Source organism: Mangifera indica, chromosome 6, assembly GCF_011075055.1.
Source record: "Mangifera indica cultivar Alphonso chromosome 6, CATAS_Mindica_2.1, whole genome shotgun sequence".
NCBI classification, from domain to species: Eukaryota; Viridiplantae; Streptophyta; class Magnoliopsida; order Sapindales; family Anacardiaceae; genus Mangifera; species Mangifera indica.
Genome location: NC_058142.1, coordinates 5,794,511 through 5,809,823, shown reverse-complemented (window position 1 = coordinate 5,809,823; position 15,313 = coordinate 5,794,511). Strand labels below are relative to the sequence as shown.

Sequence of the window (15,313 nt, the reverse complement as noted above, 5' to 3'; positions counted from 1 at the left end):
AGATCATATCCTACTAAACATAACATAATTTCTTTATATTCAAAATGTGTTCAATGCCGATTTCAATTGAATCATAATAACAATTACAACTGCTTCAAATCTTTCTCCAATAAACAAACAATTTGACACATGATAGGAAATACAGTGAAACAACAGAAAAAAATTATCTGCATTTCCTGAACAACAATGACAAAAGAACACGAACCATATCTGAAGAAGTCTACTACATCCTGCAGCATCACCTCATGACACTAAAATTCAAACCTTCATCCTTTGTTCTTTAGACTAACTGTTCAGCTCTATAGGATAAGCTAGAGAGCCCCAAGTTTGGGGCATCCCACGGCAAGAGGCAAGTCCAAATTTTCTGTAATTCTAAATGTTTTCGGTACCATCTTATCGACATAGAGGGTTCCCTCTAGATGATCACACTCATGCTGTAAAATCCGTGCCTGCCAACCTGTAGCATCAACTTTGATGGGCTGGCCATCGCGATCCATACCTGTAACCTCAACATCTAGATATCTCTCCACAACTGCTCTATATCCATCAACACTGAATGACATGACAATAAAAGAAAGAAAAAGGATTACTAAAAATTAACTAAAATCTTCCATAGCATCAAAGTGAAGGTTCTAACTAAAATTTCAAAAGTGTTAAAATCCTCCTTTCCATGTCTAGCAAGTTGCATATATTTTTCAATATTCACCAACTAACAAGAGAATCTATAATATAGTTCTAAATTTACAATATCCAGATGAAATAGAATAATTTCACACAGATCAATTATTTTCTTCCTACCAATAACACGAGTGCCATTTATAATGCTTGTTGTCTATAAATAACTCCATTATCTTTAAGATATTCATGATAAATGAAGGATTTAGACTTCGGAAACGCGAATGGAATTCTTTTCTCTGAAGTTATCATATAACATCTAATTTATATTTGCCGCTAGTATGTATTTAATTTTAATACATTTCTATAGCTTGAAGGAGGTATAAAGGAGAATAAAAGGAGAGATGTTGCATGCTTGTGTAAGAGCAAACTAATTCATCTACGGTAATAGAGCTAATAGAATTAAAAATTGTGATAATGAACTGCAGAACAGAAGGTAGAACTTGGTCTCGTTTTTGTGTCATCAGATTTGAAATAAAATAAAAATGGACAATGCAACAGATATCTGAAAGAGAATAGTATATACTCAGAAGACAATCATTTTAGAGTAGAAATTAATTGTTTAATCTTACCTCAAACAGCCCTCAAAAAATAATGCAGTCCTGTTGCTCTTCTTTTTAAGCTTTGGGTTCAGAATCACCTGCCTCAAATGAACTAATAGAGCATAACTGTAAAGCAAAAGCTTTTGGATGATAATAATACAGTTGCCTTTGTATAAATTAACATACCAGAAGATCGAAAGGGTGTCTATCTTGTGCTTTAATTTCTTCCTTAGGTTGATAACTAATATATTCTCTTGTATCTTCTAAAACTATAATCTGCAAGATGAAAGATGACAGAGTTTATCAAGATGTAGATTGGTTTGGAATTGGAAGTGCTATGGCCACTGTCGCAATTTGCACATGTGTTAATACTTACTAACTCAAAGAGGTTCTTGCATCTTATACATTCCAAAAAGGACAGTAACAACCAATTACTTAGTAACACATCATCTTTAGTGCAAGAGATAAGGTAACACCAATCAGGTTACATATCATCCTTGTACACAAATTTGTGCACATAGTTTTACTCTTTCTTTTAATTAGGCAAAAATTTCAAACACCATATATATCAAGTCCACTCATACAAAGCAAAAACTCAAATCAAAAGAAGTCTCTTAAAGGTTCAAGACCTAAACCATTACTCATAAAGCACTACTTTTACAGTAAAACAGATTTTCTTTGAGCAACATTTGCATCAATATCCACACATACCACATTATAGCCCATCGGATTTCTCCAAAATTATACTCAACATTTAAGGATTTATCATCAATAAAGGGAAAATATACAGAAAAAAGCGTTGCAATCTCCTTTATTTTTTTTCTCAAAAAAACAACACCTTCTACCCGACATAGCTTAACAAAACCAACCATTAAAACAAACTACAAAACAAAGTATGCATAACTATCAGCTTAACTTTTCTCTAACAAAGTTTAATCCTACTTATCAACTTAAAAAATACAAAATTTAATCAAAAAACTTACTCTTAATGGGATTCCGATCTGAGGAGCAGCAAGCCCAACACCAGGAGCCGACCTCATAGCCTTAATCATATCATCAACAATCTTCTGAATCCTCTCCGACCCAATTTCTTCCGGGTCAACTTCGCGAGCCGGCTCATGCAAAACAGGGTCACCCGCTTTTACTATCTCGGGTAAGCTTACTTTCTTCTTATCTCCCATACCCAGAAGCCAACCCGCCCTTCTAACCGTAGAGGATGTGTGGGATTTTCGGGTGGTGGTGAATGAGGCAGGTGTTTGAAAATTGGGTTGTGAGATGGGTATCCGGGTCGGGATACAGATTGAAGCAGACTTTATATGTATCAGAGTTAATGGAAGAAGACGTACCGAGAAACGGTGGATTGTTTCCATGGCCTTTATGGTTAACGTTTTCTATCGAGAGAGTTTCTTTTATTTGAAGGGGGAACGGCAAAATTACGTAGTTGCCCTAATTTCTATATTGGGCTTAGTTGATATTTCTTGTGTCTTAAAATTGTAGTTGAAATTCCCACAAAATTTGTTTTTTTTTTTTTTTTCAGACTCAGGTTTTATCATTTAATTCTATGTATTATTTATATATAGGAAGAAAAATTAGGTCAAGGAGTATAAGTAAAAAAAGTCTTCTCTCAATTAGGTCTCTAGGGTTTTCGAAGAAATTGTTTTTTAACTTTGAACTCTAATGTCATTTATTAGATCATTCTAAAAAATGTTATTAGTTATCTCTGACTCAAAAAAACTAATTTTAAATGTGAGGTTTTTGCTTATACTTGTATAATTATACCCACTTCCGTTTTCATTCCATGTGATATTTTTAACATAATAATATGTCCTCCAATCTAGTCAAAGTATAAATAAAGACTCAAAAGAATCTTTAAAAAGCTTATTCTCCCTATTGTATCTTAACTATTAGATCTAACCTCAACGTTCTATAGAAATGACAAAGTTGAAATTTGATATAAGAAGATAAACTAAGACAATTTAATGGTATTAGGTGGGGGATTTCACATTATTTACATATAATATGCAGTTGGAGATATTTTTACTTGAAGTATTTTAATGGCCAAAACACTATTTCCCACCAAAAGTTGGTTGAGATAACAAATTCTCACCCATAATCTATTTTCGACAATAAATTTCGTCAAATGAAAGGGTGTAAAGGTTATTTTGTATAAAATTTTCTATTTTCTCTTTTTTTTCTCAGATTTTTTTATTTTCTTTTTCTCTTATTTTTATTTACTCTTTTAAAAAAAGACATATAAGGGGTGAACTATAATTTTTGAAAATATATAAGAGGTGATAATGAAATTTTCTAAAGGGAGTTTGGAAATTCAAAAGGTTTGGAGGTTTTTTTTTTTTTTTCGGAAAATTTTAAATTTTCGGAAAATTTTAAATTTTCAATAAGCCCATTGATAATTTAATAAATGATAACTATACTTTTAAAGAACATAGCTGAATGCAAAATTTTAAAGTTTGTTAGAGTTTTAATATTTTTAAGGATTTAAGGGATAATAAGAATATGTTGATAATTAAAAATTTATATTAAGCCTTAAATTGTTAAAAGCAGTTTTTTATTATTTTAATAAAAGGGCAAATTGGTTATTTATAAAAAAAATCAAACAAAATTCACTAACAAAAGTGGACGACAGATGGAAGCTTTGGTTTTTTTAAACTTAAAAATAGGAATTTGTTAGTTCATCCAACCTTGGGTGGGACATAGTTATTTAACCTTTTTTATGTTAAAAAACCTAACATGACTAGAATAAACTATTTATACATGATAATAACGAAGGAAAATATAATATTCTAAAACCATAAAACTTTAGAGTGATATGAGGTTCTTAATTTATAAAAACTTAAAGAGAAAAATATAATAAATTATATATTTTTTTAATATTATTGTTAAAATTGTGATTTTATCCTTAAACCTAACTAAAAATTTTAAAAGAAATTGATTTATAAGTGAGACTTTAGGTTTTTGAAAGTTAATGGATATAACTTTAGAGTTACACTATACCTTGGGTGAGAGCAAGTCTTTTGACCTATTCTAAATCATTAGGGTGAAAGTGCAAATAACTTTTTTTTTTTTTTTTGAGTAGAAATAAATGCTTACAATTAGGGATAGAAACAAAGTGGATAGGATCGAATATCTTAATTTTTGTCTTTATCTTTGTATGGGAAATCTTTTTTTGTCTATGTCTCATCTCCGATACGAGAATGATAGGGAATTTATATCCTCTCTCACAGGAAAATTTTCTCTCTCCGAGAAAATTTTTCACATTTTCTCTCTCCAATCCTACTATACAAATAATATAATATTTATTAAGTGTCATAACATGTTTGTAATAATTCAAAATTTTTAAGGGTAATTTAATATATAAGAGTTTAAGGAATATAAAGAGAAGGAACTAAATGAAAAAGGGATAAATTAGGAAAGAGACAAATCAGAGATATATTTATTATCTTTTTTATCCATTATCCAATATAGAGATTTTAGTCATTTTCAAACCCGTTTTCGTTTGTATCGAGAAATTTTATTCCTATTTGAGGAGGAGCAGGTCAAAGATAAGATTTCACATATCAAATTGCCATCTCTACTCACAGTACACCCGGCCATAAGTCAACTACAATTATGCAGTTTGGTATAAAGATGCCAACTCCAATCCATACCATACCAACATGTGGTGTTTATCCTTGCATTGAAAGCTGGCCATTACAGTTTGACTCGCCATCAATGCCGACTTAACCGCCAACTTTCGGCCCATTCCTCAGCCACACGTTTCAATTAATTTCTCTATCAATCACATGCGTGTGGGTAATTTATACTTAGGTTTGCGTTTCTTCTAAGTCAAAACTGTTACATTAAGCAAATCAGCCTCTCCTCTCGTGCCATTTTGGTCGACCTGGTTTTACTTTACCTTAATTTGATTGTTTCTTTGATTTGGTTTCACAATCAAACTTCATTTTTTGGCTATCTTTGACTTGATTTGAGGAGTGTTGTTTCATCAAAAAGACTCACGGAATCGCAGCCCATAATGCATTATAATAATGCGACTTCAATTATTTTTTCTCCCATATAAATAGACCACCATGTTAGCCTAGCTAGAATGCAAAAACCATCCAAAACAAACAAAGTTACAGCCAACTTTTTCAGGCCAGAAGAGAAGCCAGCTGCAATGAACAATAATATTAGCTCCATGCCGCAGCCACCACCTCCTCCGTTTCACAGCTCCGCAGCAGCGGAAGAGAAAGAAGATACAAGTGATTTGAGACCAAATAATAACTACTATGATAAAGGTGTGAGGCCCCAAGCTGTGGAGATGAAACCTGCAGCAGCGACGAGTAAGCTAGAGAGTAAGCCATCCATGGACATAAACGAAAGTGCAGAGGCATTCATCAAGAAGTTCAGGAAACAATTGTTGATTCAAAGGCTTGAATCCATTGAGAACTACGAGCAGATGCTGGCTAGAGGCCTGTGATGGTTAATTGCCCGTCGCTTGAGTATTTTTTTTTTCCCTTGAGACTGCATATGGTCTATCTTATAATTCTTATTACATTTGAAAATGTAACTTGTCTCCCTCTTTTATGAACATATGCATGTTTTAGAGAGCCAGGCATTTGTAAGAATCAAATAAACTGTATTATTTTGAGCCTATTTATAATGAAGTTGAAGCTCATTTTCTCGTTGTTCTTTCTGCTCATTTTTTTTTTTCACAATTATACGAAGTTTTCTCAGCGAATTAAGTTATAAAAGGGAAATTTCATCCACACTTGAGGAAAAAGAAGAAGAAAAAAGGAAAGGTTAAAATTGAATCATAGAACTCATGAGTAGGCTTAATCCATCCATGTGCAAGTGAGAGATTAAATTGGCTGCTAATAAGAAACAATTAAAGATCAAACTGTGGATGTGACCATAAATCCGGCTGTATAACCAATGATGAGTTGTTGCACGGAATCTCTTCCATCCTAATGAATGCATGATTAAAAATGGTGAGACCAGTCATATAAAAAATCCCTCAATAATGATTAGATATAACAAATGGGTCAGGTTTGTCCTAAGTATGAAAAAATGGTTTAACCTAAAAATGTATAATTCAATACTATAACAAAACGTACCAAGTTCATGGGCTTTCAGGGTTAGACCTTGGACCTGGGTATTTAGGCCCACGGGTCGACTTGACCATTATTGTTCACATAATTATTCAAAAAATTAAAAAAATAATAATTAAGTTTAAAAAATAATCTTTTATTAAAATTAATGGGTTGATATGTTTAAGACGTGACACGATTTGACTCAAGGTTAAACCATAAATTTTATGTATTTTATAGATAGATCCGCTCCGAAAACTCACAATTGTACGGGTCTTACACTCGATCTGGCTCAACCCATTGATACCTCTAATAATGATATTAATTTGAAAATAATTAATCATCTTTTATCATTATAATTTTAATTAAGTTTATATTCATTGTGACCTCGTTTATCAAAACAAAGGTCACTCTTCTAAGAGGTGGAAAATTAAGTTTTCATTAGAGTTTTTCCCTATTCGTGGTGATACCCTTTAAAGTTTTGTTGAATTTGCTAGGGTGTTCTAGGGTCATGTGATATTTAAGACTAGTGAAAATTTTATATTTTAAGCGATTGAATTAATGTTTTTGTTTTCATTTAAGTTGATGGATGATTGATCATGATTATTTTTATATACTTGCTTATATATAAATCTATGGGCATATATACGGTTGTAGTAATACATATGTTTCAAGACTTATTTCTTCTTGATTGTAATTGTTGTGTGTGTATGTTTATCCTTGATGAATAGTGTTATATGTACAATTTTTTTTGTGTAAATAATGATGTGTCATCATATAATTTGATAGTAAAAAATTAAATATAAAACAACACCAATAACATGATGACACATCATTATTTGTATACACAGTTTTATTGAATTATAATATTATTTAAAAAAATTGGGTAATTGAATAGTATAATGATAATTTATTGATTCGCTTAACGTGATCAATAAAGACAAATATAATATATTTTATAGGCTCTTATCTAAGTATATAATATTAGTATAAACTCTTTACAAAAGATTCAATAACCTATAATATATTCTCTTTTTGAAACCCTAACTTAACAATATTAATCATTGAAATTTGTCATTCAAACAGGACTTGGTAGATGAAGATAGACTATTACAATGTAGGTAAATTTTAAGAACTTTACAAATTCAAATAATATGACTTAATCACATATTCCCCTAAACTTAACCTAATTTAATTAGATATTTTATAACATGAGAGATCCTAGAATTAGATTGATTGAATTACATCGTGTCTGTATAATTTATCTGACATTACAACAAACAATTCAACCATCATCGATTAACCGATCTCCCTTTTTTTAGTTGAGTCATTTCTTTATGATTAAATCAGGATCACATCAATTATCTTGAATGGATAAAACAATAAATATAGTGATCATACTTATAATTATTTTATTAAATAAGTTAAAAGTAAAGGTTTTTTTTTTTTTAAAATGAGTAATTTTATCTGAGTCGAATTATTATATTAGGGCACAACTAACTATACTAAATAAAACAAATCTTGTTATATTGAGTTAAAAACACTCACTTTGAATAGAATAAACTTCGAATTTAATAACTGATTTCATTATTATTAAATTAGTTAAATTAAAATTTTAATTTTGATATATTATTAAAAGAGATTTAAATCTATATATTTTTATATACAAAACGTTTTTGTTTTTCCTACTCAAAATACATGAAAATCGTATAGGTTTTCTACAATATTATTCTTCATTTTCCTAGTGCATTAATTGTGACCTTAACGCTAGGAAAATGACCCTAAACCTTGCTATGAAGAAGCGCATTTTGAATCTTTCTAAAACGTGGATTCTTATCTAATAATTGGCGAATACGTCACAAGTCTGACTGAATCAGTCAAGACTCAATAGGCGGAGAGAAGGACTGTGATTTCATGCATCGTTCGTGACGGATAGTGATGACTTTGACACGTAGACTCCACGTTGCTGACTCAACGGAGTTGCATTGCACTTGCATGCGCCAGCCCAGCACTACTTCAAATGGTTGGTTTACAAGGAAAGAATGCAAAAGCGATTATAGTAGGGGATTTTTCATACTTCTGAATTTTATTTAGGTATAAAATCAACCAGGCATCTAATTTCATTGATCAAAGATAAAAAATTATCAAATTTTTTTATTATTTATAAATAAAATAAATAATAAAAGATAAATTAATAAAATAATTTTTATAAATTTTTAACCGAACATCCTTAAAAAAGTAAATAATAATAAAAATAAAAATATCTAAATAAAACAAAACTATAATATTTAATATTTAAGATAAATATAATAATCTAATTATTATATATATTATAAATTATATCACGATTAATAATAAACCAAATAATATAATATAATCTTTTATTAATAATATTCAAGAAACAAGATAATTTTTAAAAAATATAAATAATAATAGATAAAAAACCAAATTATATTTATTATTGACGACCCAACGGCCTTGATGTCTTCTCACACATACTTGCATAATAAAAATACGACATGGTAATATTTATAAAGAAAACACAGAGATATTACTCCTCTTTATGATTTTATATGTACATCACTGCTGCACCACTCGTAGCGGCTGTGGCTGCTGCATTACTTGGAGGTTCACCCCGGGGCACGAGCGAGCCATCTTGCCGGCAAGCGGAATCACCGGGAGATTATCGCAGTCGCATATTTCGATCATGAACCCATCTGGATCATGGAAAAACATCTGTTCTACATCGATCCCACCTTCCTGCACCATTGCCCTTACGTACTTAATCCCCATTTCCTTCAGCTTTTTCTCTACTGCCCCCATGCTCTCACACTGCACCTATTAAACAACACATTAAAAAGGAAATTCAAAGAGTCGTAACAAAATCAAACTCCTTGACCAGTTTAAAGATAAAGAAAACAAGTAACCTGGAAAGAGATATGATTATCCTTGGGATTAATCTCACTTTTCTTCGGCAAACTCTCAGGATCCTCTGACTGCAACAAGTGAATCCCAATTCCGTAGCCAAACAGCCTATTAAACACAAGACAATTTTAATTATGTATTAAATTTATGTTAATCCATGAAATTAAACTAGTTAATTAATCACCATGCGCCATCAAAGTCGAAAGAACCAGGCCGCCTTATGGGGACAAAACCGAGAACATTTTGGTAGAAATCAATGGACTCTTCAACCGATCGACAAACGAGTGACACATGGTTCAAAGACTTAAGATGCAAAGGGTTTCCCACGGATTCCTTCATTTTCCCGGGAAAATTGAGCGAGGAGATTAAGAGAAAGTGGGTAAAAAAGACGGCAGTGAATGAATTGGTGGATGGAGAGACGAAAGGTGGAGGGGTTGGGGGAGTATATAATGCACAAAAGGATGTTCATGTACGGCACGTGTCCATTTTAAGCAACGTGTGAGATAACAAAAGATTGACACGTAGACTCCACGTTGCCGTTGCAAATGCCAGCAAGGCACACTACTCACTCCAACCTAATGGTTGGCTCAGGGCTATTCGAGGGATGGAAAACGCTTTTAATTTTGGAGTTTTGCATGACCCAATTCAATAATACTTTGATGTTTCAGGTTTGGCCAGACCTTTCTAGAGCTTTCGGAAAGGTTATTTTACTACATATTGATTGGATAATTTTTGGGAAAAATTATATTACTACAAAATATTTAATTTTATTGAGAAATATGTGTAATCTCTTTTGATCCTCTGTCAATTAATAAAATTGAGTCAGTAACGTGGATTGTAAAAATCCAGTAATGGAGTATAAATTATTTAATAATATTATACATGATATTTGAAATTTTATGGAAGATATTAAATGTAACGTGACTGATTAGGAAGAAAAGGGGTATATATTTTGTTATTAATAATTAAGATTTTATTGAAACTTTGTATTTGGTATGTGTAACATATTTGGTATAACAGTTATTTTACTGTCAAGATATTATCTAGTTTAGATACACAATTTAATATGATTTTACTATGAGATTTTATAATTCAAAACATATCTTGACAGTTTAAGAAACTCATTGATTATTTAATCAGTCAAATCCTCTCACCTCTAACTGATGTGAGATATATAGATAAAGTATAGACAAACCTAGTATTTCTCTCATATTTTTCTAATATGGGATTTGTCTAAGAGTATTACATACGTAAAAGAGATGTATGTGATACTCTTAGCCAAATATCACATCAACAAGGGAGAGATGTTGAGTTTATTTGTATATTTTACATCGGTTAATGGTAAAGAATTTGATTTATTAAATAATCTGTGAACTTTTTAAACTGTCAAAATACATTTTAGATTATAAAGTCAAAAAAAAAAGTCATGCTAAACTGTGTATTTATAACAAACGATACATTAATAATGAATCGAACTATTAAATTAATGACGTTACAGTATAATCCACCAATTATCTCACCTAAGTTTTGTGGTAGGATAAAATATACAAATGCGAGTTTGGACAATTTCTTGTGCTCTCTCCATTTATTAGTTTTCTTTTATCGTGCCAATTTTTGTTAAAATAATACAGCAAATTGAAATAATGATAAACTAAAACGAAGTGGAATATTCAAGTATTATTAAAGAGTAAAAGAAAACTTAACCCTGAAATAAATTCGTTTGATAAGTGTTAAATAGTTTTATGCTTTCATGCACAAAGCTCCAAAATAAAGCCAAAAAACAAAAAACAAAAAAAATCCATATTCACGATCATCCCAAGTGCACGCAACACAACAACGCATCCAACACCATCGCCTGCCTGCATGTTGCGTAGCCTACCGGCGCCACCGCTCCGAACAAGACGTGAGCCACTTCTCCAACCCGATTTCTTCACTTCTAGCAGAAGCCTCATGTCAGTATGATCCAAACATTAATATAAATATTTATCCTTTCTCTCAAATCAGATTGACCATCAGATCAATTTAACCAATTACTCTGATCCACATTTTAAAACAATGCGTATATAAGCTTCAAAAAATAAACTAATTTAGTAACTGTCAAATGGTTCGGCACTAAGATGAAATTTCATACCTCGGCTTTAAGTTAACAATCCTAGCACAAATCGCATCACAAATGTTTAATGATATCACAAAACCTATACTCTAAATCTTACGATACAGAATCTTAAATCTTAGATCTAGTTCTCCTATTATATTAAAGCTAGATATGGAAAATTGATGGTAAACCCTAAATGAGCATATAAATATTAATGATTAAATTAAACGTAGTAAAGTCTAAACCCTTAATCTTAAATATTGCACCCATGTGTTTTCATTTTTGTGTAAAATTAGGGTTTTGTAAAGTAAAGCTAAGGGGGGCGTTTGGTTTAGGTAATGTTTTATTACTAAAATAGAAATATTACCTTAAAGATAGATTATTTAGAAGATTACTGAGTATAAATGATTACTATGTTTGATAAAATTTGATAGATATAAATAATTATTGTGTTTGGTTAAAAGTATTAAAATATTATTAGTAAATTATTTTATTTAAATACCCTTGAATATAATTATTTTTAAATATTTTTTATATTATTTGTCATATTAATTAAAAATAAATTTATTTTTGTCTCAAAAAATTAATAAATAATAATATAATTATAATAAAATCAAGATTATCTTGGTAATCTTTAAATACCTAATGTGAAAATGGTAATCAGATTAACACCTATATTATCTATCATGTCAGTATTGGTAATAGAAGATTATTGTAATTTTTTATTACTGACAAACAAAACAAAAGAATAAAAGATAGATTACCAAAGTAATTTTAAAAAACTGAAACCAAACGACCTCTACAGGTTTTTGTAAGTTATTTGCGTAACTAATTTTTTTTTAAATTTTCTACCCAACTAGTTTAAATCACATAAAAAATTGTGCAAGTTTTGTAATATCTCAGCCAATACCAGGTTTGCGAGGGGATTTAACCAATTTTCCTAGTTTAAGGGGTCACTCGTAATTTTCACCTTAAAAAAATGTAAAAATTCAGCGACTCAGTGAATTTCTTTACTGTTTTCATGTTTTTTTTTCCATTTTCCCTTTCTAAAAGTTTAGGAGCAAAAGACAGTTTTCAAAGGTATTGGAAGTATTAATGAAAATTTTTATGAGTTTTTTGAAAATTCTAAAAAAGTTGAGGAGTGTTTGAAAAGTTTTTAAAATTTCAATACTTTCATCGTTAATTTAAAAAATGATAGGTCTACCCAAAGAACTGATCAAAATGTAGTATTTTAACGTTGATTAAAATTTTGAAAATTTTTAATTATCTTAGTGATAAATAATTAAACGGGTAAAAATATATTAATAATTCAATAACATTATATATACTTATTTGAGGTATATAAATAAATATATATTTTATGTGTATTATCATGTGATTAGTTAATTTTAAATTAAAAATAAATTAATTTTCAATCATATGATGATATATACAAGTGTGTATATATTTGTATACCAAAAATAGGTACGTATAATATTACTATTAATAATTTAACATTTATATTAAGTGATAATAGTAATTTTAATAAAAAATAAAATAATTAAAAGTTTGAAGGATTATTTCCCACTTAAGTTTTACTAAAATCTTAAAAACATATCCACAACAGATAAAAAATTTAAACACCTACCTATGAGCTAATTTATGTTAGAATTTTTCGTTAGAGGTAAAGGTAAAATGGTCATTTTATCCATCAACTCTAAAACTTTAAAAATTTATATCATTTTTTCTTCTTAATTTAAAAAACCAACAATCTCCCCTCTCCCCACCCACTATTATTAAACTTAAAAAACTGTATTTCCCCCTTAAGGGTTTTTCTTCCATCTCCAATAATCAGTGGTTGTTCCTGCCATCAAGTAGCCTTCCCACCATCTTCTTCTCCCTCGGTTAATATTTTCACGATACCAATTTCGTCGGATGAAGTGGGATAATAAAAATGTCATTTCATTGGAAAAATGGCCATCCATCCACTTAATTATATATTATTTTTAGTGTTAGTATTAACTGGTACCTAATTTATGTGGCAATTTGCCAGTGTCTAATGTTGATTGGCCTCTGTAAATACTGGTTACAACTTTTTGAGTTGGGCGTGTGTGACTGACCTTTAACCGAAATGAGCAATCGAAAGTGAAGGGTGATGATATCCTCGTCAATGAGCACTACCATATTCAATAATTAAAAATATTTAAGACAGCATTAGTTTGATTTGGCGCAAACCAGTTATAATCTAGCCCATGGTATTCAAGCCCATGGTATTCGAGTTAGGTTTGCATCTAGTTTTATTAAATTCGAATAAAATCAAAATGATTTTATCTTAAACGAACTTAAGCTTTAAAGATGTTAGTTCAAAAAGTTTGTGAATTTAAAAATTTTAATGTAAATAAACTAAAACGACATTGTATTAGTATCAAATAGAACTCAAAATTTAAACTCAAGTTTGACTCTTTTTAAATGAATCAAGTTCGAATAATTTTTAAACAAGCTCAATAAATTTGAACTTAATTCCATTAAAACGAGCTAAATTTGAGCTCAATTCAATTTGAACTCAACCCTATACAACTATGTTTTGTAATCAGTATGCGCACTTAACTTTAATGAAATTTTAAATATAAAAATCTGCTTATAATTATATTTTATTTTAATTAATAATTATAATCATAAAATTATATTTGTCACACCATTAAATGATAAATAATTTGTAAAACTAAAAGTTATTAAATAAAAAAATTGAGCTACAAGACATGTAACCCTATTAAAAGAAGATAGGGAAAAAAGATAATTTAGAATTTTAATTTGTGTTATTGTTAGGTCGAGTGGTCCATTCTTAGAAAAGATAAAAAAATAATTAAGTTGGGAATTAGCTTTATGTTATTAGATGCCTTTAAGGGGAGTTTGTCGAGGAGGATTAATCATTATTTTGATAATATATTTTTTATTATTTATATTATTTAATTTAATTTTTAAATAATAAAAGATTTTAATAATATTTTATTATTAATGATGATGTACAAATAATATAAGTGATAATTTGATATTATCTTTATTTGAAGTATTAAAAGATTATTAAAATAATATTGAATTTATTATAACTATATATTTATTTATTAATTTTTTAGAACAAAAATAATTTTATTTTTAATTAATATAATAAATAACATAAAAATATTTTAAAATAATTATACTCAAGAGAATTTAAGTAAAATAATATATTAATATTCTTTTACTATCTTTAACCAAACATAAAAAATTATTTATACTAACCTGATTTTATCAAATATAGTAATAATTTATATTCAGTAATCTTTAAGTTACTTTATCTTCAAAGTAATATTCCAATTTTAATGATAAAACATTTCCTTAATCAAAAGCCCCTAGAGATGCTAATGGGTTGGCCTGGGCTGGGCTGGGCCGGGTAAGGCTTGAGACCCAAACAGTAATGGGTCTCAGGTCTGGTCGGCCCATTGAAATATAAAGGCTCAAGGCCCGACCCATATAATAAAGAACCTTAATTAGGTCGGGCCAGGTTTTAATTGGGCCAGTCGTCCTATTTAATCAATATTTTTAATTAAAAATTTTAAATATAAATTATTTTTCAATTATTAAAACCGAAGACAGTACCCAAAATATTTTATTTATTTAATAAAAAAAATCTTTTATTAAATTGAGTAGATGAATTGATTAATGGATGTCATCAACTAAGAATAGGATCAAGCCAACGTCAAGGCCTTATTTTCTTCTCTTCTATTGGCCTGCAAGTCATTTGACTATTTGTGTGCTCACTTGCCTTCACAATTTGGACCAATTAGGATTAGGAAAATTACCTTTTTTTTTTTTTTTAAATGGCAAGCTCTCATCAATTTTAAAAATAATATATTTTCACGTCCAAAATTTTTTGTTATTTCTATCTGTTGAAATGTATTGCAATAATTTCCTCTTTTTAGTTTTAAATATTAATTATAATTATGAATAAAATAATTTTCTTCCATTTCTTTTGT

The 15,313-nt window shown here is 29.5% G+C and overlaps 3 protein-coding genes across 4 annotated transcripts; 1 reads left to right on the top strand and 2 right to left on the bottom strand.

Moving 5' to 3' along the window:
• Positions 1–8: 8 nt before the first annotated feature.
• Positions 9–2,635, bottom strand: LOC123218070 (peptide deformylase 1A, chloroplastic/mitochondrial). Its single transcript, XM_044639277.1, has 4 exons — positions 2,201–2,635; positions 1,404–1,493; positions 1,248–1,315; positions 9–552 (listed from the first exon to the last, which is right to left on the bottom strand). Exons 1-4 carry the CDS (start codon positions 2,585–2,587, stop codon positions 312–314), a joined length of 786 nt encoding a protein of 261 aa, XP_044495212.1. The 5' UTR covers positions 2,588–2,635; the 3' UTR covers positions 9–311.
• Positions 2,636–5,282: 2,647 nt separating this feature from the next.
• Positions 5,283–5,899, top strand: LOC123218408. Its single transcript, XM_044639864.1, has one exon. The coding sequence runs from the start codon at positions 5,320–5,322 to the stop codon at positions 5,689–5,691; it is 372 nt and encodes a 123-aa protein (XP_044495799.1). The 5' UTR covers positions 5,283–5,319; the 3' UTR covers positions 5,692–5,899.
• A 2,832-nt stretch (positions 5,900–8,731) lies between these two features.
• On the bottom strand, positions 8,732–9,640 carry LOC123219436 (metallothiol transferase FosB-like). Of its 2 annotated transcripts, none has more exons than XM_044641411.1 (3): positions 9,411–9,640; positions 9,229–9,334; positions 8,732–9,139 (listed from the first exon to the last, which is right to left on the bottom strand). In XM_044641411.1, exons 1-3 carry the CDS (start codon positions 9,563–9,565, stop codon positions 8,882–8,884), a joined length of 519 nt encoding a protein of 172 aa, XP_044497346.1. In that variant the 5' UTR covers positions 9,566–9,640; the 3' UTR covers positions 8,732–8,881. The 2 variants fall into 2 exon arrangements, with proteins under 2 accessions (XP_044497346.1, XP_044497347.1); XM_044641412.1 differs by having other exon boundaries at positions 8,732–9,133.
• Between the last annotated feature and the right edge of the window lie 5,673 nt (positions 9,641–15,313).

Excerpts from the sequence above, each read along its gene's own strand:
- LOC123219436 (XM_044641411.1), bottom strand. The coding sequence starts at position 9,565 with ATGAAGGAATCCGTGGGAAACCCTTTGCATCTTAAGTCTTTGAACCAT. Across the intron at positions 9,335-9,410 it reads TTCGACTTTGATGGCGCATG|GCTGTTTGGCTACGGAATTG; the intron begins GTGATTAATTAA and ends TGTGTTTAATAG. Across the intron at positions 9,140-9,228 it reads ATAATCATATCTCTTTCCAG|GTGCAGTGTGAGAGCATGGG; the intron begins GTTACTTGTTTT and ends GTTGTTTAATAG.
- LOC123218408 (XM_044639864.1), top strand. The coding sequence starts at position 5,320 with ATGCAAAAACCATCCAAAACAAACAAAGTTACAGCCAACTTTTTCAGG.
- LOC123218070 (XM_044639277.1), bottom strand. The coding sequence starts at position 2,587 with ATGGAAACAATCCACCGTTTCTCGGTACGTCTTCTTCCATTAACTCTG. Across the intron at positions 1,316-1,403 it reads GACACCCTTTCGATCTTCTG|GTGATTCTGAACCCAAAGCT; the intron begins GTATGTTAATTT and ends CATTTGAGGCAG. Across the intron at positions 553-1,247 it reads TTTTTTGAGGGCTGTTTGAG|TGTTGATGGATATAGAGCAG; the intron begins GTAAGATTAAAC and ends CATGTCATTCAG.